The following is a 22,904-nucleotide window of genomic DNA, read 5'->3' as shown; positions in this document are numbered from 1 at the left end:
AGGTTTTAAATTGTAGGACATTTCCAGGGGCAGATGTGGACTCTGACCACAATCTATTGGTTATGACCTGTAGATTAAAACTGAAGAAATTGCAAAAAGTTGAGAATTTAAGAAGGTGGGACCTGGATAAACTGACTAAACCAGAGGTTGTACATAGTTTCAGGGAGAGCATAAGGGAACACTTGACAGGAATGGGGGAAAGAAATACAGTAGAAGAAGAATGGGTAGCTTTGAGGGATGAAGTAGTGAAGGCAGCAGAGGATCAAGTAGGTAAAAAGACGAGGGCTAGTAGAAATCCTTGGGTAACAAAAGAAATATTGAATTTATTAAAAACAAAGATTCCAAGACTTACCAAGCGGGAAAGCGCCGGCAGACAGGCACATTAACAAAACACACAAACACACACACAGAATTACTAGCTTTCGCAACCGATGGTTGCTTCTTCAGGAAGGAGAGGGAAAGACGAAAGGATGTGGGTTTTAAGGGAGAGGGTAAGGAGTCATTCCAATCCCGGGAGCGGAAAGACTTCCCTTAGGGGAAAAAAAGGACAGGTGTACACTCGCACACACATACACACACATATCCATCCGCACATACACAGACACAAGCAGACATATGTTGCGAGTTGGTTATTGCCGATTTAGCCATCCCTACCTGTTGTCTGGCCCGCAGTGCCCCTGTGGTCATCCATTGACGGTGCGCCACGTCTTATTGTCCTGTCCCCGTTTTATTCACTCTCGTGTCGTCCTGTGTCTGCCGTCGACCTTACAGGAACTTTTCGCTGATGACGCTCGAGCAGCTACTCGTGACCTTAATTTTATTACTTTGACGGACTTGTCCAAAAATATCTAACTCTTTTATTTTGTTTATCTGTGTCTTTGTAAGTACTTTCTGGTGTTGCCCCTTTGTGTTTTATCTACGTTATTAGTGCATTAATGTTTGTGACTGAGTGCTAATAACCTAGTAGTTGAGCACCCTAAAGAAAATGAATCTGCAGCCCGTGTTGCACCCCAGTTGGCTCGGCACTGTTTGGGATAGCACCATTTTGCAATGCACGGTGCAATTGACCCGAGCCATCACACAGACAGTTTACAAACTTAGCAGTTTCAGAAATGCTTCCGTCATTGGCCCAAAAGCCAATTATTGTGCCCTTTTGGAAGTCAGATAAATCACTCCATTTCCAGATTATGATGACTGCACTGTTTTCTGTCTCCCCTGATGTGCTTTATATAGCCTTCACTGCTACTGATGCCCCCTCCTGTCTGTGAGTGGTTATTGCATGTTGACATTCCACGTTGTTGTTGTGGTCTTCAGTCCTAAGACTGGCATGATGCAGCTCTCCATGCTACTCTATCCTGCGCAAGCTTCTTCATCTCCCAGTACCTACTGCAACCGACATCCTTCTGAATTTGCTTCGTGTATTCATCTCTTGGTCTCCCTCTACGATTTTTACCCTCCAATGCTAAATTTGTGATCCCTTGATGCCTCAGAACATGTCCTACCAACTGATCCCTTCTTCTAGTCAAGTTGTGCCACAAGCTCCTCTTCTCCCCAATTCTGTTCAATACTTCCTCATTAGTTATGTGATCTACCCATCTAATCTTCAGCATTCTTCTGTACCATCACATTTCGAAAGCTTTTATTTTCTTCTTGTCCAAACTATTTATCATCCACGTTTCACTTCCATACATGGCTACACTCCATACAAATACTTTCAGAAACAACTTCCTGACACTTAAATCAATACTCGATGTTAACAAATTTCTCTTCTTCAGAAACGCTTTCCTTGCCATTGCCAGTCTACATTTTATATCCTCTCTACTTCGACCATCATCAGTTATTTTGCTCCCCAAATAGCAAAACTCATTTACTACTTTAAGTGTCTCATTTCCTAATCTAATTCCCTCAGCAGCCCCCGACTTAATTCGACTACATTCCATTATCCTCGTTTTGCTTTTGTTGATGATTCATCTTATATCCTCCTTTCAAGACTCTGTCCATTCCGTTCAACTGCTCTTTCAGGTCCTTTGCTGTCTCTGACGGAATTACAATGTCATCGGTGAACCTCAAAGTTTTTATTTCTTATCTGTGGATTTTAATACCTACTCCGAACTTTTCTTTTGTTTCGTTTACTGCTTGCTCAATATACAGATTGAATAGCATCGGGGAGAGGCTACAACCATGTCTTACTTCCTTCCCAACCACTGCTTCACTTTCATGCCCCTCGACTCTTATGACTGCCATCTGGTTTCTGTACAAGTTGTAAATAGCTTTTCGCTCCCTGTATTTTACCCCTGCCACCTTCAGAATTTGAAAGAGTATTCCAGTCAACATTGTCAAAAGCTTTCTCTAAGTCTACAAATGCTAGAAACGTAGGTTTGTGTTTCCTTAATCTATTCTCTAAGAGAAGTCGTAGGGTCAGTATTGCCTCACGTGTTCCAACATTTCTACGGAATCCAAACTGATCTTCCCCGAGGTCGGCTTCTACCAGTTTTCCCATTCGTCTGTAGAGAGTTCGCATTAGTATTTTGCATCCGTGTCTTATTAAACTGATTGTTCGGTAATTTTTACATCTGTCAACACCTGCTTCCTTTGGGATTGGAATTATTATATTGTTCTTGATGTCTGAGGGTATTTCGCCTGTCTCATTTCACGTAGGTGGTGGTGATAATATTACACTGGTTGGTCCATGCATTTGTCACTTCCATTACAATTTCTTAGGACGTAGAATCAGTGTTTCTCACTTTAATTTCTCTGTTTCTGTACACAGTCGAAGCCCCAGTCGTCGAGGTCTCTGACCACCGAGCATCCTGGCGGTTACGTCGGGTGGCAGGTGACATCTAGTGCGGCGGCAGCTCTTTCGGTGCAGACGCTGCAGCCCCGGCGCTGAAAATGTCTGCCATCTACTCGATGCGAAAGCAGGTGACCTGCCCTCACTGCAACGTGCTGCTGTCGGGGAACACCGCGCTGGCTGCACACATCGCGAAAGGACACCTGCCCAGGTTTGACAGAATCTCGAAGTGTTATGTCGAGTCTCTCGAAGAGCGTAGCGTTCTAAAGGATTGGAAAAGGGGACAGGTTCAAGAAGGGATGTCAAACAGATGTGCAGAACTGTAGACCTGTATCTCTAACGTCGAGCAGTTGCAGAATTTTGGAACACGTATTATGTTAGAGTATAATTACTGTTCTGGAGACTAGAAATCTACTCTGTTGGGGTGGGATTTCGAAAAAGACTATAGTGTGAAACCCTGCTTGCTCTGTTCGTCCACGAGACTCGGAGGGCCATAAACACGGGTTCCCAGGTAGATGCCGTGTTTCTTGACTTCTGCAAGGCGTTCGATACAGTTCTCCACAGTCGTTTAATGAACAAAGTAAGAGCATATGGACTATCAGACCAATTGTGTGTTTGGATTGAAGAGTTCCTAGATAACAGATCGCAGCATGTCATTCTCAATGGAGAGAAGTCTTCCAAAGTAAGAGTTATTTCAGGTGTGCCGCAGCGGAGTGTCGTAGGTCTGTTGCTATTCACAGTATACATAAACGACCTTGTGGATGACAACGGAAGTTCACTGAGGCTTTTTGCGAATGATGCTGTAGTACATCGAGAGGTTGTAACTATGGAAATTTGTACTGAAATGCACGAAGATCTGCAACGGATTGACGCACGGTGCAGGGAATGGCAATTGAATGTCAATGAAGGCAAGTGTAATGTGCTGCAAATACATAGAAAGAAAGACTCCATATCATTTAGCTACAATATAGCAGGTGAGCAACTGGAAGCAGCTAATTCCATAAATTATTTGGGAGTACGCATTAGGAGTGATTTAAAATGGATTGATCATATAAAGTTGATCATCGGTAAAGCAGATGACAGACTGAGATTTCTTGGAAGAATCCTAAGGAAATGCAATCCGAAAACAAAGGAAGTAATTTACAGTACGCTTGTTCGCCCACTGCCTGAATACTGCTCAGCAGTGTGGGATCTGTACCAGATAGGGTCGATAGAAGAGATAGGGAAGATCCAACGGAGAGCAGCGCGCTTTGTTACAGGATAATTTAGTAATCGCAAAAGCGTTACGGAGATGATAGATAAACTCCAGGGGAAGACTCTGCAGGAGAGACGCTCAGTAGCTCGGCACGGGCTTTTGTTGAAGTTTCGAGAACACACCTTCACCGAAGAGTCGAGCAGTATATTCCTCCCTCCTACGTATATCTCGTGAAGAGACCGTGCGGACAAAATCAGAGAGATTAGAGCCCACACAGAGGCATACCGACAATCCTTCTTTCCATGAATAATGCGAGACTGGAATAGAAGGGAGAACTGACAGAGGTACTCAAGGTACCCTCCACCACACACTGTCAGGTGGCTTGCTGAGCATGGATGTAGATGTAGATGTAGATGTAGAGTCTCGATGCCGCTGTCCACTGGGATGAGCACGGGATACAGACAAAGAGAGAATCGAGGAAGGACAGTAGTACTGAGTAGAGCCGGAAATGAGATTAGTGACAAACTTAACTTCAAAACTGGGCCCACGAAGTAGTAACTAGAAGGAATGGTACGTCTTGGAAGCAAAATAATTTGCAGCAGATGTAGTAAGGACGACATAAATGAGATGAGCACAGGCAAAGAAAGAGTTCCTCACTAATAGGGGTCTGCTAATACTAAATGTAGCCCATAATTTGAGGATTTATGAAGGTGGTCCGAAAAGTTCCCAGCCCAATTGTGAAAATGACACTTCATGCTTTCAAAGAAGTTTCATTTTTTAACATAATCTGCTCTTATATTGATACATTTGACCCGGCAGTGTCAGACTGCCATTTCCCCTCTGTGTAGTGTTCCTCCGGAAGTGGTGCAAAGTGTCCATCTACAGCTGCAGTGGCTTCTCTGTCGGACGGAAAGTACCAACTGGAGAGGAATTTCTCCAGTGTTGAGAATAGTTGGAAGTCTGAGGGGGAGCCAAATCTGGGGAATGGGGCGGATGTTCCAGATTTGCGTACTGGAAATCCAGAATGTCCCCTTTGCCGAGACACTTTCTTGGGCATTTGCAGGTCCTGATGCGAGATGACATTATTTCTTCTTTAAGCTGGCTCTGTTTCCACAAACGCTTCAGCTGAGTTCTGTTAAAAGTTGAGAGTAGTATTTTGCAGTTACGGTTTTACCTATCTCGAGTTAGTCAGTCGACAGAATTCCTTTTGCATCCCAAAACGCAGACACCGTGATCTTTCCAGCTGCTGGCACTGTCCTCGCATTCTTTGGAGCTGCAGAACCAGCTTCCGTCCAATGCGTAGACTGCTGTTTGGAGTTGGCTCTGTAGTGGTGAATCTAAATTTGATGTACGTCACATATTGGCACAAAAAGTTGCTTCTGTTTTTCTTAAAATGCACCAAGCACTTTTTGGAAAGTGCCATTTGAATGTGTTTGTGATCTGCAGTGAGCACCCATGGCACCAATCTTGCACGGAGCTTTCTCGTTTTCAGTTCCTAGTGCAAGGTGTGACCAATTTATTCTTTTGATGCACCTAGAGCATTAGTAATTTTGTGGACTGTTATACAGTGATTTTCCAAAATCTTATGCTCTTTGAAATGATAATTAAATCAAGACCCTAAGCTGTCAACAGGCGTTCATTTACATCAATGAAGACAGTTGAAAATGTGTGCCCCAACCGGGACTCGAACCCGGGATCTTCTGCTTACACGGTGGACGCTCTAACCATCCGAGCCGCCGAGGGCACAGAGGATAGAGCGAATGCAGGGATTTATCCCTTGCACACTCCCCGTGAGACCCACATTCCCGACTTAATGTCCACACACTACATTCGTAGTGCCTCTGCCCATTGGGAATGTGGGTCTCACGGGGAGCGTGCAAGGGATAAATCCCTGCAGTCGCTCTATTCTCTGTGCCTTTGGCGGTTCAGATGGTTAGAGCGTCTGCCGTGTAAGCGGGAGATCCCGGGTTCGAGTCCTGGTCGGGGCACACATTTTCAACTGTCCCCGTTGATGTATATCGACACCTGTCAAGAGCTTAGTGTCTTGATTTAAATCATCATTTCATTCTAAGAGAGCTGCGTGGTCATCAATGGTATCATTTCTTTGGGACATCTCCGTTAGAAGAGATACCATCTTCACTTACGCACTTTGTCGAGTTCCAATGTGCTTGCACAATTTGAACATCCTTTGCGTGTATCGTCTCAGATGCTTTCACAATCACACTTAAACGCAGACACTCAATTCTTCACAGTGGAAATTGAAGGTGAAGACTTCAGTTGTAACTTCCGGGCTGAGAGGCCGTGGTCGATGTATAAAATTTCCGCCCTGAAGTTTCAACTGAAGACAACACCGCCTGTGAAAGCCTACATTGTATGAAGGTGAAGAGCTACCAAGCTGCAAATTAATTGTGGTTGGTGTTAAACCTCCTTTTATGTAGAGTTTAATAACTGCATTTTTTCCCATGGCCAACACCACAAACACCACAACTGTTTAAATAGGTTGCGCACAGTCAGCTGCTGCCAGGAATGACTTGCAGTTTTACATGGAGTCCACTGACATGTGGAGGGGGAGAAATCACACAGATAGTGCTGTGATTTTGTGGTGAGGCTGAGAACTTTTCCGACAACCCTCGTATATCTGGAACACAGCATCGTATGTACCTTTTGGTTATAATCAAACTGGTGGCATTCAAAATGCTGCAGCAGGGGCTCTGTACAATTCAGTACATTGAAACGTCGTTGGTATGTTCATTAACTGGTGAGCTCGCGAATTATGTTGAAAAAACAAATAAAAGTTCCACTTTGTGCCACCAGGTGCAAATATGGCGCTGTAAGCAGTGAGACTGTAGTGTGGGTGCAGGAATAGGGGAGGAATGATCAAATGCATAATGGTGGTTCTGGTACATTCATTTGGATATGTTCACAAATTAAAACTTGTTCAATATGGTCTCCCGACTTGGCACATTTCTGCATCCGTAATACACCACGTTTGACAGTTGCTTGCAGGTTATCTAGTGTGAACAGAGCAGTATGTCCTCGTATGCTATCCTTCAGATCAGGAGCAGTCTGGATACATCTCCAATGGAGACCATCTTTCAGATATCTCCACAACCAGAAGTTGCACGGATTTCGGTTGGAGGATGTGGAAGGCCACACACCCTGTTGAAACTGCCTAGTGTGGCGCGTGCCCCCGGACTCCAACCGCGTGCTGATGTAGTCGACACTGTAGAGCTGCTACTGCCACAGCTCTCACGGCAGAGTAGAGACACGATGCGATATAACATCAGTCCCTGTAGGTTAACGGGAGAAAACACCTGAAAAACTTCTGAAAAGGCGTTCCTCACATAGTCGTCGTATCTCAATTACAAGTCCACAGTGTCTCCACTTATGCGAACTCGTATAATTGATGCTTTTTATTATTAATATTGTATTGTTAATTGCCCAGATTTGCAGTAGTTATTAATTCTTCTCTTGTTTGCATAGCACACACCACTGATTGCGAGGAAATATTTTAGTTAACAGTTTTTTCTTACGCCGTTGTCTCGTTGCAATGGAATTGTTATGCTGGTATGCAGCGAGATCCAGAGATAATCTTTGATTCAGTCTTTGTAAGATTGCGTCATAATATGATAATATTTTAAAAGTTCACTTCTCAACTAATGATGTGAATATTTGCTCTTCAATGAAATAGTCTTTCATGAATAGTCATTGATTTAGTCATTTATCAAACTATTTAATGATGTAGTCCACACTGGGTATTTAACTGGTTACGAACAGTTTATTGCTATTTTGTCACTAAATACTTAAAACTCCCGCACCACAGGCTCACAGAATAGTTTAGTTAAGTCAGTCCGATTGAGTTATAGTTTTTTTGGCAATTACAACATCTCAACACTTTAGCGTAATTGTTTTATCTTCATGATTATGTGCACTTGGGTCCTACTCAAGACTAATTGCGTGTATTCTTTCATAGAATGTCCACTTCTCCTTAAGGTCCAACTAATTTAAAGTCAAGTCCAAAGTTCACTAATTCCGTTATTAGATTTCAATTAACCCGTAGTGCACGGTTAAATGAGTCTATCTGTTCCTGTCTCAGTCCATAAAATCAGTTTCTTAAGCCATGAATCCCGTCACGCAACAAACACTTCTAAACTCGAAAACAATCTCGTCACGATTCGCAATCTCAATAATTCAGATCAGAACTGCTCTCGTACGTCTGCACTGGATGAGTTCTAGCAAGCGACTTCTTCGCGGAAGAGCATTGTAGGCACATTGAATTTCTTTGTTGCACTTACAACTCTCTTCCACATTAAGGTTATCTCTGATGACATTACTTTGGACTTAACTTTTGAGATATTAATTTCACATTTGCACATGGATATTTGTACCTTGCTGAAATATGATGTTTCTTCCTTCTCTTTCGCTAACAAATATGCTCAGTGGTGCAATGTAGTTGTTGACAAAGCTCTTTCATGTTAACTCATCAGCAAAGATGTCGTAACTGCCAAGACAACTTTCCCTACTTCATGTTCTTTGTTAACTGACTTTAAGGTGGTCGTTGGGGCGTTACACTAGCGACGATGTTGTCATTACTGAAGGTTTCTTGAAGTACGTCTTCCACCTGGGGAGCGAAGGGTGGTGTCTCCCCAACCTGCAAGAAATAATGGTGCTCAGCCTGTTGTGTTCTTGCAAAGTTAGAATCGTGTGTTGCATGAAGAGGTCCTTATATCTTGCAGGTGTGACTACACCTAACAGGTCAAAGAGGTGTCATCTCCTCAAAGGAAAATGGACTGAGAAACGAAGGATCTTGTGAAAGCACACCACACAGTCGCATAAGCAGAGTGCAGTGGACGTTCCTGCACAACGTACGGCAGAGTAGAATGGCCGTATGCGTGCCAAAAAATGAAGGGCAAAGCCTCGGTGTTGTAGCCTATCTTGGGGCTTCATTTTGTAACATTCGGAGTCTAGTACAGATACTAGTGTAAACATTTGAGTACCTCGTCTCCTACCTTTCAAACTTTACAGAAGCTCTCCTGCGAACCATGCAGAACTAGCACTCCTGAAAGAAAGGATATTGCGGAGACATGGCTTAGCCACAGCCTGGGGGATGTTTCCAGAATGAGATTTTCACTCAACAGCAGAGTTTGTGCTATATGAAACTTCCATCAGGAGTGCTAGTTCTGCAAGGTTTGCAGGAGAGCTTCTGTAAAGTTTGCAAGGTAGGAGACGAGGTACTGGCAGAAGTAAAGCTGTGAGGATGGGGTGAGAGTCGTGCTCGGGTAGCTCAGATGGTAGAGCACTTGCCTGCGAAAGGCAAAGGTCCCGAGTTCGAGTCTCGGTCTGACACACAGTTTTAATATGCCAGGAAGTTTTATATCAGCACACACTCCGCTTCAGAGCGAAAATCTTATTCTGGTACCTATCATGTTTCAGCATCCTGCAATTTATACAGCCCACACTGCAGCACTCTAAACACTGTGAGTTTAATTGTAACCGCCTGGTAAATGAGTTGTGGGCAGTGGGGAAAAATGGAACAGAAGAGAATCGATGTGTTTGTATATGGTATTACTGAATGATGATGAAAGTTAAGTGAATTGATAAGAATGGAAGTGAGGAGATTATCTCAGGGGAGGAAAGGAGGGTGGAAAATGTTGACCAGAAAAGGGACAGGTTGACAGAACGTGTACTGACATATCGGAGAGTAACTTCCACGGTACAAGAGGGATCTGTAGGGAGAGGCGGAGATTAGGTGGTTGGCACAGGAGAGGAAGCAGTGGTGGGTCGCATCAGACCAGGCAGGAGACTGAAGGGTGGCATGTGGCTGGAAATGTTGAAAAAAGGATGGCTGCACTCTACATGGTAACAGTGAACTGAGGTGTTGATAGATGATGGTTCAAAATTATTTGGTGCCTATTCAGTAAGGTGACGATATTTTCTTGACTCAAATTCGGAACATTAACATATTTCCTAGGCCCAAATCTGGGACACATTAAAAATTTTGCTAAATAGGCTATATTTATTTATTTATTATATGAGAAGAAGGTTTCAATTAAATGTAATAAATACAAAATATCAATTAAATTTGTTACAAAGAAAAGCACATTTACATTTTATTAATACCTTCTAAGATGAATGTGTGTGATCAGGGCAATGTAATATACCATTACACGACGTAACACAAAATTCAGTCTGATATAATATGGCACACACAGATGAGAAATGGTAGTATTCTAGAGACCGGCATAAACTGCATTGGCGACGCCAAAGTCAACGAGAGCGTATATTACTGTTCGTCTGTTCGAGTTACTTTGTATTTCGTCTGCAATTTTGCCATAAAACCACCTCCGCCTCTTCCACGGCTATCAGAAAATATGTAGATTTCTTCCTTCTTCTGTTCGAGTTACAGTTAGAATGGTTTTGACCGCACGAATGCGTTCGAGTGCGACTTTTTCCCAGTTGCCGTGGTCTCTGATTGCCCGTTAGCTGATCGAGCTGCGGCCGACACGTGTTTGCACAGTAGAAACAGTTTGATAATGGTTTCGACAATTTGTTGTACCCTCTTGTCAAACGATTTCCCACCGAAACTAAAACTAATAATAAAATATACCGATACAGGTGAAATGGATGTCTAATTTGGGACAAATTGGGTCACGATTGTTAATTTTGGAACAAACGGGTGTCCCGAATTACCTTTGAAAAAATTCAGGACAGACACAACAATCGGGACTGTCCCTAAGAAAATGGTTTGGGTGGTCACCCGATATTCAGGGTGTCTGTGCCCTGGGGAAAAAGACGGGAATTTTTTCATCCAAGAAAATTCTGAGAATTCCTTAGAGATATGGGAATTTTTCATTGTTTAGCTTTCAGTTAAATTTTTCTGGTTTTGACTGATAAGAACTGATATTCTAACAAAGAATCTTACTTTAGCCCATTACTGCAGAGTAATACTGCAGCCATAAAACATATACAAGAAAAATAACATGAAAATAAAACTTCAGTTCCAAAGAAAATGCACCATTTTCATCAACAAAATACAGTGCATACACAATGTCAGCTGGTTGCAAGGTGTGTCATAGGCTTTAGGACGAAGGCTACGCAGTGCTTCATATGACAAACTGTTTCTGATGAGCACAATGTCACAACTGTTTACATTTCTAATGGGAAAATGTAGCAAATGGTGGTTTGAGAAAGTTACTTTCAAAGTAAATTTCCTTTTACACAAGATGAATTACATTACGTGTGAGAATTTGCTGAGTTTCTTAAATTGGGGGCATTTAACTCTCATTCAAAACTTTGAGGATGAGGACCAGCCACCTGGAGAAACTTCAGGGGGGGAGGGGGGAAGCCATTTATGTAAATGTTTATATTTTAAGGGTAATGTGCACTAAAAAAGACCAGTATTATATGTGAAAGCTTAGCTTTTCTTATAGCTGTACTGTGTGCGTGTGTGTGTTTTAATTTAAACCTTCAACTTTTCCTATTTGTTTGTTCATGTTGCATAACAGTGGTGTTGCTATTGGCTGTCTATGTCACATGTCCTGTGTTCTGAATATCTTCTGAAATTGGGTGACAAGAACACGCGATGTGAGCTACGATTGGCTGACAAAAGCCCTTCACAATCTCAATTTCGGTGTTTCAGAAGCTGCTGTGCTGTGTGTTTACACATTTTTAATATGTAAACATGCAGTGTACATGTCGCCACACGTAAAAGATCTTTCGAAAAGTACAAGTGCTACCAGTTGAGCTACCCGAGCATAACTTGCAACCTCTCTCACAGCTTTACTTCCGCCACTACCTTGTCTCCCGCCTTCCGAACTTCACTGAAGCTCCCCTGTGGAACTTGCAGAACTAGCACTCCTGGCAGAAACAATATTGCAGAGACGTGGCTTAGCCACAACTATTGTTTTAAAATGCTCGGGCATTTATAAGAGGGGCGGATGCCCAAAGTTCAGAAATACCCAGGAATTTGTGCATTTTAATTGATAAGCGGGGGATAAAAACAAAATTTAAACTGATATTTTGTGTTGGAAAAGGTGTTCCTCGACACTTCTTCTGTAGTGGTTGTGTAACTGAGTTGAAAAAGCTGCTTGAGAGCTAGGGAAGAATTATTAGGGGAAATGAATTGGACCGTAAACATAACTTTTACATCTTTAGTGAGGTCAGTTCTTGGGGTAGTAAAAGAAACTCAGGTTTAAAAGTAGTTCTTGACATGAAGTATAATTTGTATGGAGTAGGTAGCCTGTAGGTAGTATTTTTACTTGTACTGCTTACCAGTCTACTGACTGGTTTGATGCGGCCCACCACGAATTCCTTTCCTGTGCTAACCTCTTCATCTCAGAGTAGCACTTGCAACCTACGTCCTCAATTATTTGCTTGACGTATTCCAATCTCTGTCTTCCTCTACAGTTTTTGCCCTCTGCAGTTCCCTCTAGTACTATGGAAGTCATTCTCTCATGTCTTAGCAGATGTCCTATCATCCTGTCCCTTCTCCTTATCAGTGTTTTCCACATATTCCTTTCCTCTCCGATTCTGCGTAGAACCACCTCATTCCTTACCTTATCAGTCTACCTAATTTTCAACATTCGTCTATAGCACCACATCTCAAATGCTTCGATTCTCTTGTGTTCCGGTTTCCCACAGTCCATGTTTCACTACCATACAATGCTGTACTCCAGACGTACATCCTCAGAAATTTCTTCCTCAAATTAAGGCCGGTATTTGATATTAGTAGACTTCTCTTGGCCAGAAATGCCTTTTTTGCCATAGCGAGTCTGTTTTTGATGTCCTCCTTGCTCCGAAGTCATTGGTTTTTTTACTGCCTAGGTAGCAGGATTCCTAAACTTCATTGACTTTGTGACCATCAATCTTGATAATAGGTTTCTCGCTGTTCTCATTTCTACTACTTCTCATTACCTTCGTCTTTCTCCGATTTACTCTCAACCATACTGTGTACTCATTAGACTGTTCATTCCGTTCAGCAGATCATTTAATTCTTCTTCACTTTCACTCAGGATAGCAATGTCATCAGCGAATCGTATCATTGATATCCTTTCACCTTGTATTTTAATTCCACTCCTGAACCTTTCTTTTATTTCCATCATTGCTTCCTCGATGTACAGATTGAAGAGTACGGGCTAAAGGCTACAGCCTTGTCTTACTCCCTTCTTAATGCGAGCACTTCGTTCTTGATCGTCCACTCTTATTATTCGCTCTTGGTTGTTGTACATATTGTCTCTCCCTATAGCTTACCCCTACTTTTTCCAGAATCTCGAACAGCTTGCACCATTTTATATTGTCGAACGCTTTTTCGAGGTCGACAAATTCTGTGAACGTGTCTTGATTTTTTCTTTAGCCTTGCTTCCATTATTAGCCGTAACATCAGAATTGCCTCTCTCGTGCCTTTACTTTTCCTAAAGCCAAACTGATCGTCACCTAGCGCATTATCAATTTTCTTTTCCATTCTTCTGTATATTATTCTTGTAAGCAGCTTCGATGCATGAGCTGTTAAGCTGATTGTGTGATAATTCTCGCACTTGTCAGCTCTTGCTGTCTTAGGAATTGTGTGGATGATGCTTTTCCGAAAGTCAGATGGTATGTCGCCAGACTCATATATTCTACACACCAACGTAAATAGTCGTTTTGTTGCCACGTCCCCTAATGATTTTAGGAATTCTGATGGAATGTTATCTATCCCTTGTGCCTTATTTGACCGTAAGTCCTCCAAATTCCGATTCTAATACTGGATCCCCAATCTCTTCTAAATCGACTCCTGTTTTTTCTTCTATCACATCAAACAAATCTTCACCCTCATAGTGGCTTTCAATGTATTCTTTCCACCTATCTGCTCTCTCCTCTACATGTAACAGTGGAATTCCCGTTGCACTCTTAATGTTACCACCGTTGCTTTTAATGTCACCACAGGTTGTTTTGACTTTCCTGTATGCTGAGTCTGTCCTTCCGACAATCATATCTTTTTCGATGTCTTCACATTTTTCCTGCACCATTTCGTCTTAGCTTCCCTGCACTTCCCATTTATTTCATTCCTCAGCGACTTGTATTTCTGTATTCCTGATTTTCCCGGAACATGTTTGTACTTCCTCCTTTCATCAATCAACTGAAGTATTTCTTCTGTTACCCATGGTTTCTTCGCAGCTACCTTCTTTGTACCTATGTTTTCCTTCCCAACATCTGTGATGGCCCTTTTTAGAGACATCCATTCCTCTTCAACTGTGCTGCCTACTGCACTATTCCTTATTGCTGTATCTATAGCGTTAGAGAACTTCAAACGTATCTCGTCATTCCTTAGAACTTCCGTATCCCACTTCTTAGCGTATTGATTCTTCCTGACTAATGTCTTGAACTTCAGCCTACTCTTCATCACTACTATATTGTGATCTGAGTCTATATCTGCTCCTGGGTATGCCTTACAATCCAGTATCTGATTTCAGAATCTCTGTCTGACCATTATGTAATCTAATTGAAATCTTCCCGTATCTCCCGGAATTTTCCAAGTATACCACCTCCTCTTGTGATTCTTGAACAGGGTATTCGCTATTACTAGCTGAAACTTGTTACAGAACTCAATTAGTCTTTCTCCTCTTTCATTCCTTGCCCCAAGCCCATATTCTCCTGTAACTTTTTCTTCTACTCCTTCCCCTACAACTGCATTCCAGTCGCCCATGACTATTAGATTTTTGTCCCCCTTTACATACTGCATTACCCTTTCAATATCCTCATACACTTTCTCTATCTGTTCATCTTCAGCTTGTACTATACTACTGCAAAAAACAGAGTAAAAATGTTTGTCCATAATGATTTTAACTAGAGACGAGTCACATGCCAATTCAAAGAGTCAAACAATCACCGATTCTCTAGCAATTGACTAGTATCGAAATTGAATGATTCCAGTGTCTTCAAAATTGATTCTTTGTTATTAAATCTTTTTTTACGTTAGTGTACTAATTTCCTCTTCACAGCAGTGCCGTCATAGGAAACGAGACAAAGAAAGGAGAAGAATAGAAAACTATACTTTCTCACATGTCACTGCACCTAATGATAAAGAATTTACTTTCATTTTTTTGCTGTAAACAGTTTCAAATTTAAGAATACATTTATCATCAAGAAACACATGCCAGCTGTTTAATACATTCAGTAACAATTTTGTTAGACACTTGACATGCATTGTAAAGCTTATGTTACATTACAACGCGGTGACCTAAGGACAATGGTTTTTTATAGCGGCTTATCACTACACAGCTGCTAAATCTGCTAAGTGAGTGTGTGTGTGTGTGTGTGTGTGTGTGTGTGTGTGTGTGTGTGTGAGAGAGAGAGAGAGAGAGAGAGAGAGAGAGAGATGGGACTGGTAAAAAATAAGGATGACATTGTAAATGACAGGCAGGTGTCAGTAACACATGTTCTCCCTTGGTATAGTAAGTTGCAAGGCTAGTGAAAATAACTTGCTTATCTTTTCTTTCAAGTAATAAAGGCAATAAATGGCATACATATGCTTACATTTAAACATTTACTAGCTTCTAATATTAGCAGTGAAAACTTTCAAAAAGTACTTTTTTAATAAATGCCCTGATTTTTGGCATTTAACGCTCCTTTGGGCAAATTCCTGGGCAGTTGCCCGTTTATAAATGTCCTTCTCACTGACCATTTGCCCGGCCCACACCACTAGCCACAGCCTTCCAGGAGTGCTAGTCTCGCAAGTTTCACAAGAGAGCTTCTGTGAAGTTTGGAAGGTAGGAGACAAGGTGCCTGACGGGGGTGAAGTGAGGACGGATCGTGAGCTGTGCTTGGGGAGCTCAGTCGGTAGACCATGTGCCTGCAAAAGGAAACGGTCCTGTGTTCGAGTCTCGGTTTTAATGTGACAGGAAGTTTCAAATTTTGTATGGCTTTTGTCTGTTTCACTGCCCTCTGTTGTTCTTTTATCATCTTCAGCTCTGCAACTCTTTCCTCTACTTCCCATTCACCTTTTTCTGATGTATATATGAAGGGGTACCCAAAGAGGAGGAGGAGGAATAACATTGCCGTGGTCAGAGCTTGTGCGGTACGCATTTCTGCTGCTAGGCATGTTCAGTGCAGCTCCTTACCAGTTCAGTGCCACCTGCATTGGAGACCTGTTTGTGATTGTTTCTGCTTGTGCTCTTTCGTTCTTGTTTCATTTTTTTATGGTGGCAAGCTTAAATGAACATCATGCAACTGTGAAATTTTGTTTTCTGCTCAGTAAAAATGCAGCTGAAACTGTTTTAATGTTAAAACAGCTTACCAAAATGACACTATGGGAAAAACTGGAGTGTACGAGTGGTTTCCTCGATTTTAAAATGGCGGCATGTCGGTTGACGACAAGCTTCATTCTGGACATCCGGCAGTAGGGCTAGAAAAATTTGAGAGCTTCTGTTGACAAACTTTCAGCAGACAATTGATCAGTTGTCAGAGATTAGTGGGTCACCTCGGAGCTCAGATCAGCCAATTTTGACAGAAGATTTGTGGCAGACAGACTGGTTCTTCCCCGTGGCAATGCACCTGCACACACAGCCATCTGTTGTACAGTTTTTGGCTAAAAACGGCGTGGTTACACTACTCCGTGCACCTTACTTGCCTGACCTGGCTCATAGACCAATTTCTTATATCCACGTGTGAAAAAGGGCACGGAAGGACACAATTTGCTAACATTGAAGAAGTCGTGGGAGGAGCTGTCGGCCATTTATAAAGATTACTGCAAGAAATGTTATGAACAGTGGTGGCTCCAGTGGGACAAATGTGTCAGCCGTTATCAATCGGATCGTCGATCGAGGACCCTGTAGATCGTACGCTGACCTCACAGTGCTACTCTGTAGACGGTGATCTTCTGCGCTTTGGATCCAGTTGTCACGGACTCCTTATTGGCAGAGGTCTTTCTGTAGCTCGTCCTCCCATCTTCAGATTGGACGGCTACCATCAGTACAGCTTTTGCCGGAGAGGTGTCTGGTCTCCTAGCAATGTGGCCTGCCGAGCTCATTCTCAGTGCTTTCAGTTCTTGAACGATGTTCGGTTGCCTCATCACCTCGTACAATTCTTGGTTTTTTCTACGTCTCCGTGAGCTCCCATCCTGGAAAGGTCCAGAGATCCTGCTCATAATTTTTCTTTTGCAGATCAACAAGTTTTTGTCACACTTAATTGTGCTGAAGGTTTCTGTCCCATACAACAATCTGGCGTTATCACGGCACTGTATGCTTTGTTTGGTCTTAATTGACAAATTTTTGGATGACATTATCTGATTTAGACTGAAATAAGTTTTACTCCTGTTCACAATACTTTGGTTTATTTCCTGTTTTAAATTATTTTGCCTGTTGAACCATGTAGCAAGGTATTTAAAAATTTCCGCTTTTGCAAATTTCCGTATCCCTACCTGTAATGGAGAGTATTTTGAAGGGAGTAAGGTTGTTACGTGAATTTTTCCATAATACCTCACAGCAAAGTAAGTCTGACCGTGTTGCAGCGTGCCGATCACCAGTTCCACCACACCGATGGCTCCGCTGGGCTGCAGCAATGACTCTGATGGACTGAAGACGCACATCTCGACTGCTTTTGGTGGGCTGTTGGACCGAGGTCTCGTCAATCGGCTGGAGAGGGGACGCGGCTCATGGTAGGTGGAGCAGTGCGTCAATCACCGTGTGTACACACTTCTCTGGTGCCGACACAATCAGCAACACGATTAAAGTTGTGCAAATTTGTATGTTACAGTAGAATGAGCTGTGACAAAAAAGTTGTGGGAGTTTTTGTTCAAAGAATCTTCATTTGTTCATCGAATTCAGCTTTGTCCCCTTCAAAGTAATCCCCATCAGATATAATACGTGGTAGCCAGCACTTGTTCCAAGCTTGGAAGCACTTCTGGAACTCACTTTTTGTTACAGTGTTCAGCTCCTGCAGTGGTTCTAGTTTACCTCGTCAGTGGTGGCAAAACGACGTCCTTTTACGGTTCCCTCCACCCTTAGAAATAAAGAGAAGACACAGGGAGCCATGTCCAGCAAATATGGGGGGGGGGGAGGCAAAAAAAAAAAAAAAGAAAGAAAGAAAGAAAGAAAGAAAGAAAGAAAGAAAACGTGGATGAGCTTTCAGGTGTGAGCAGGAGCATTATTGTGATGCAATTTCCACGAGTGGTTTTGCCACAATTGTGGTAGTTTTCTTCGGATTGCTTTATGCAGGCAGTGCGTATCTTCCGAGGAGTATTCCTTATTGACCATATGACCATAAGGCAGGAACTCTTCATACACTATCCCATTGAAGTCAAAGGAAAAAAAGTGAGAAGTACCTTCACACGTGATCGAACGTGTCGAATTTTTTTCGATCCTGACTCTTCAGGCAATTTCCATTTGGCTAATTGGGTGTCTGCTTGGATGTCGGTCCAGTATACACTTGTGTCATCACCTATTGCAACATTCTTTAGAAGTTTTGGATCATTGTCGAATTCGTTCAGCGATTCCTGGCTGATGTCTGTCTGAATTTGTTTTGAGCTGAGATTCAACAGTTTCGGAACAAATCTTGCTGCTACTCATTTCGTGCCCGAAACATCCAAAAAAGTTCCTTGACGTGAGCAAAAGGATTCGCCGCCATCAGCAACCTTCCTTAATGGTGATTTCACAATTTTCCAGAGGCAAAGGTACTTTTGTCAGTGCCGACTACCATTCCTCACTTCTCTCCCTACGACGACTTTATGAGCAGTTGCCGTGTCAGTGCACGTGCGTCATCCTTTGACGATTTGTTCCGTTTACTTGCCCGCACGTGATGTGCTCGATGAAGAGACTGTAACAGACCTTATTACACAGTTCCCCCGCCCCTTCAACCTCTGCGGTGATTTTAATGCACACAGTGTGCTTTGGAGCTCTGCAACTACATGCCCCAGGGGTTGAGCAATTCAGAAGCTTCTCATGTCGTCGTGTGCATGCTTGCTGAATACGGGACACGGCACACATTTCTGTACAGCAGCTGGGTTGTTCTCTGCCATTTATCTCTCACCTTGCTCTCCACCTCTTGCTCATACTGCTCGATGGAAAGTGGTCGGGATTTGCACAGAAGTGATCACTTCCCGATCTGGATTCAATTGCCAGATGGAGTGGAACCCGAAAGGAAACCGCTGTGACGGGTGCTCGGTAGAGCAGACTGGACACTTTATAGCCAGTTGGCCCAGATTGAACACTGTGCCAGTGTCCAGGCACAAGTGGATTGTATTGCACCGTGCTGCTGCAGCATCCATTCCACAGGCGATGGGACAACAGAAGAGGCAACGTGTCCCTCGGTGGTCAGGACTAGGTGTGCAGCCCTGCGTAGGTTTGTGTCGGCCAACTACAGAGAATCATTGTTCCACGAACTTTTCTGTTGTATGGGAGACATCAGGAGAATTTCTGGGAGAGGAGGGAGGTGCCCCGTGGCTTCTGTAATGGGGAACAGCACTCTCCAAACCAATCCACATGGCACTGCCCGGACTACAGCGGCCTATTTTGCCACAGTTACTGCAACTGCCAGTGACCGCTGATGAAGATCACAGCTGCCCGTTTTCCATGCGGGAGCTGGATTCTGCATTGTCTACGGCTCGTGACACGTCCCCTGGTTACGACAGAATCCTTTATAGTGTGCTGCAGCACCTCACGAGGCTAAACAGAGACATCCTTCTCACACTTTTCAGCTCCATTAGTGCGTCGGGTCACTTTCCCGACTCGTGGCGTGAGGCAATTTTAATTCCTCTCTTAAAACCTGGGAAAGATCGCACATCCCCGAGTAGTTACCGTAGTGTTGCCCTCATTAGCTGTGAGGGAAAAACTTTGTAGCAGATGGTAAACTGCTGCCTTGTCTTGATCTTAGACTCCAGATGCCTCGTTAGTCACTTCCATAATTCAGGAAGTATCACTCCCCCTTCAATAACCTGACCTTACTGGAGGCAGCTATTCAATAGGCTTTCCTGTGCCAGTATCACCTCCAGGTATATTTTTTGACATTGAGAAGGCCTACAATTCTAGTTGGAGGCATCTTATCCTCGAGCAGCTTCACGAATGGGGTTTTCGTGTTTGTGTTCCCATTTTCATTCAGCCCTTCCTCCCGCCACGATATTTTAGATATCGAGCTGGTGGAGTCCCGTCTGATCGCATTGAGCAGGAGAATGGCGTCCCTCGAGATAGCATTTTAAATGTGACTGTCTTTGGCGTAGCTATTAATAGCATTACGTTCATTGTGAACAGTCCTCTCCAGTGTTCTTTGTTTGTGGACGACTTCTCCATGTTTTGCTCTTCGAGCCTTGCGACGACAACACGTCAGTTGCAACTACCTCTTTGACATTTGGATGAATGGACGCAGAAGAGTTCTTTCAAGTTTCCCACAGAGAAGTCTGTATGTGTTCTTTCTAACTGTTCTCGTTCCATCTTAAATTTTCCTGAGTTGAGGATGAGGGACTCTGTCCTTACTTTTAAAAACACAGTGTGGTTTCTCGGCTTCATATTTGACTCTAAGCTTATATGGTTTTCACATCTGAAGGACGCGAAAAAACTGTGACTTAAGCCTTTCCAGGAATATAAAACATTTTCCACACCATATACACCCACATATAGTATCATTGCTCAGCCTCCACTGGAAAGACTTTTTTTTTGTAACCGGTGACAGGTAATGAAGCCATTTGGGATTAGTGCACAGCATTGCCTACAGAGATGGATGTTGCTGATCTTCATGTTTTACATTGTAGTTTGAGCAGATTTTCTCTTTGGCTTCTGTGGAGGCCCAAACTTACTTTAGACTTGACTAGATTTTACATCTCAATCTTTTTTTAGATGTGTGTCACAGTTACACTGTGGTGTACACTGATGGCTCCAAACAAGGGAATTCCCCGACGGTGTCACTGAGATTCGCCTTCCTGATGAGTATAATGTTTTCTCAGTGGAGCTCCATGTGATTCTGAAGCTACTGGAGCAGATGGGTCATACGAGTTGCTATCCAAAATTTTCGGGACTGGTGCTGCCATCTGTTGAAACCTGACCTTTGGACAAATGGGCACCATCAGTCTCGAAGTAGTTCCCATATATTTATTTATTTAGCGTATGGCTCATAATATCACAGTAAAACACGATTAAAAAAATCACATATGTATAAACAGAACAATAAATAACAGTTTGTATATTAGGACACCGCCAATTGTAAATTTAAACTCGCAGAAGAGCAATCACAAACGTACATCCAGCTTAGATAATATATAGTCGATTGCCTCTTGGGTCATCATTAGGAAATCCTGTGGGTCACCCTCGTATGCCCTTAGTGGGCATTCCTGCACGACGTGTTTGACCGTCTGTCTCTCAGCTCCGACTGTGTAAGGAGTCGGCACATCTCCCACAGTCAGTTCTGATGCGATTAAGAATTAGCCAGACTTTGCGAGGGCAATCAAATCCTTTCGGTTTACTAAAGATGCATGGCATACTGTGGCAGTTTAGTGCTGTTCTGCTCTCCCATTCCTCTTTCCATCGGTCATTTACTTTAAAGTTGGTTTGGTGCAGCGCCTGTGTGGTCTTCAGTGGAGGATGTCTAGACTGGAGTCGGTTTCCTCAGATGTTGTGAGTATCTTCACAGATTTGTAATTGAGGATTGGTCACGATTTTTTGAAATTCTCTAACGAGAGCGTGTTCTCGGCGCTGGTTAGGAGGGGCTATGTTACTGAGAACGGGCAGCTACACTGTAGGAGTTGACCTGATTGTGCCTGATATAATGCACATTGTTGCATTTAGTTGGCTACCTACCACGCGTGCGTGTGTGTGTGTGTGTGTGTGTGTGTGTGTGTGTGTGTGTGTGTGTGTGTGTGTGTTTGCTGTTGAGCCACACTATTCTGCCACTGGATACACCGAGCCAAGTGCGGATGTTCTTCAGGTAGATTCTGTGGAGCCCCAAGTGGTGCCACAGAGCTTCTGCAATATGTTGTTGCGTGTTTTAAGTTTCACTGCAGATTTCGTCAGGTATTCTTTGAATGTTAGTGTCCTTTCTAGGGTAACCCCAAGGTACTTTGGGTGTTTGTTGTGATTTAGTATTTTCTCGTCTAGATATACATGTAGTTCCCTGTTGGCCATTTTGTTGCTCAAATGGAAGGCATATACTTCAGTCTTTGTAACACTAGGTTGTAGTCTCCATTTTCTAAAGTACTCGCTGAGAACCCCTAAGTCACTCGTTAGGATATCTTCGGCAGTTTCTATATTTCTGTGGGCTGTTGCCAGAACCCAGTCGTCAGCATAACCAAATTTGTGCGATTTGGTTGCAGGCATGTCAGCGATGTAAAGGCTGAAAAGAAGGGGCGCAAGGGCAGAGCCTTGTGGGAGTATATTATTGAGTTTCATCTGTTTACTTCTCTCATTCCCCATTATTACTTGGAAGGTTCTGTTTGACAACATATCGTCAATGAGGTTGGTTATCTTCTTGCAGGGGACAGCACAGATTAATTTGTACATGAGTCCATGTTTCCAAACTGTGTCATAGGTTGCTGTTAGTTCTATGAATGCTGCAGCTACTTTATGTTTCTTCTGCAACCCCACCTCTATATATGTTGTCAGTGATAGGACTTGATCTGTACAGCAGCGATAGGGACGGAATCCTGCTTGTTCGATAGGGATTTTTTTTTAGTATAGTTTGGCCTATTCTATTGAGGAGCAGTCTTTCTAGTAATTTATAGACCATACTGAGAAGGGCAATGGAGCGGTAGCTCTGTGGTCTATCGCCTTGTTTACCAGGTTTCAAGACTGCGATGATCTTTGCTCGTTTGAGGGACGAATGTTACCCACTTGGAGAATGTCCGTAAAGAACTTAGCCAGCCATTGTTTTGTGTAGGCCCCGACATGTATGAGGAACTCAGGGTGGATACCATCGAAACCCGGAGCTTTGCCTAGTTTAACCTTCTTCAGGGCATTGGTAACC

At 43.0% G+C, this 22,904-nt stretch overlaps 1 protein-coding gene across 7 annotated transcripts in view; it reads left to right on the top strand.

Annotated features, from left to right (window-relative positions):
- Positions 1-22,904, top strand: part of LOC126295260 (uncharacterized) — a 298,048-nt gene that overhangs the window by 8,928 nt on the left and 266,216 nt on the right. For all 7 annotated transcript variants that reach the window (XM_049987670.1, XM_049987668.1, XM_049987669.1 and 4 more), the window contains exons 2-3: positions 2,771-3,002; positions 17,470-17,616. In XM_049987670.1, the coding sequence (XP_049843627.1) occupies positions 2,893-3,002; positions 17,470-17,616 (257 nt within the window). In that variant the 5' untranslated portion in view covers positions 2,771-2,892. The remainder of the gene's footprint in view (positions 1-2,770; positions 3,003-17,469; positions 17,617-22,904) is intronic.

The sequence above is a fragment of the Schistocerca gregaria genome, chromosome 11 (genome assembly GCF_023897955.1).
Source record: "Schistocerca gregaria isolate iqSchGreg1 chromosome 11, iqSchGreg1.2, whole genome shotgun sequence".
Taxonomy (NCBI): domain Eukaryota; kingdom Metazoa; phylum Arthropoda; class Insecta; order Orthoptera; family Acrididae; genus Schistocerca; species Schistocerca gregaria.
This window is presented reverse-complemented; position numbering and strand designations above follow the sequence as displayed.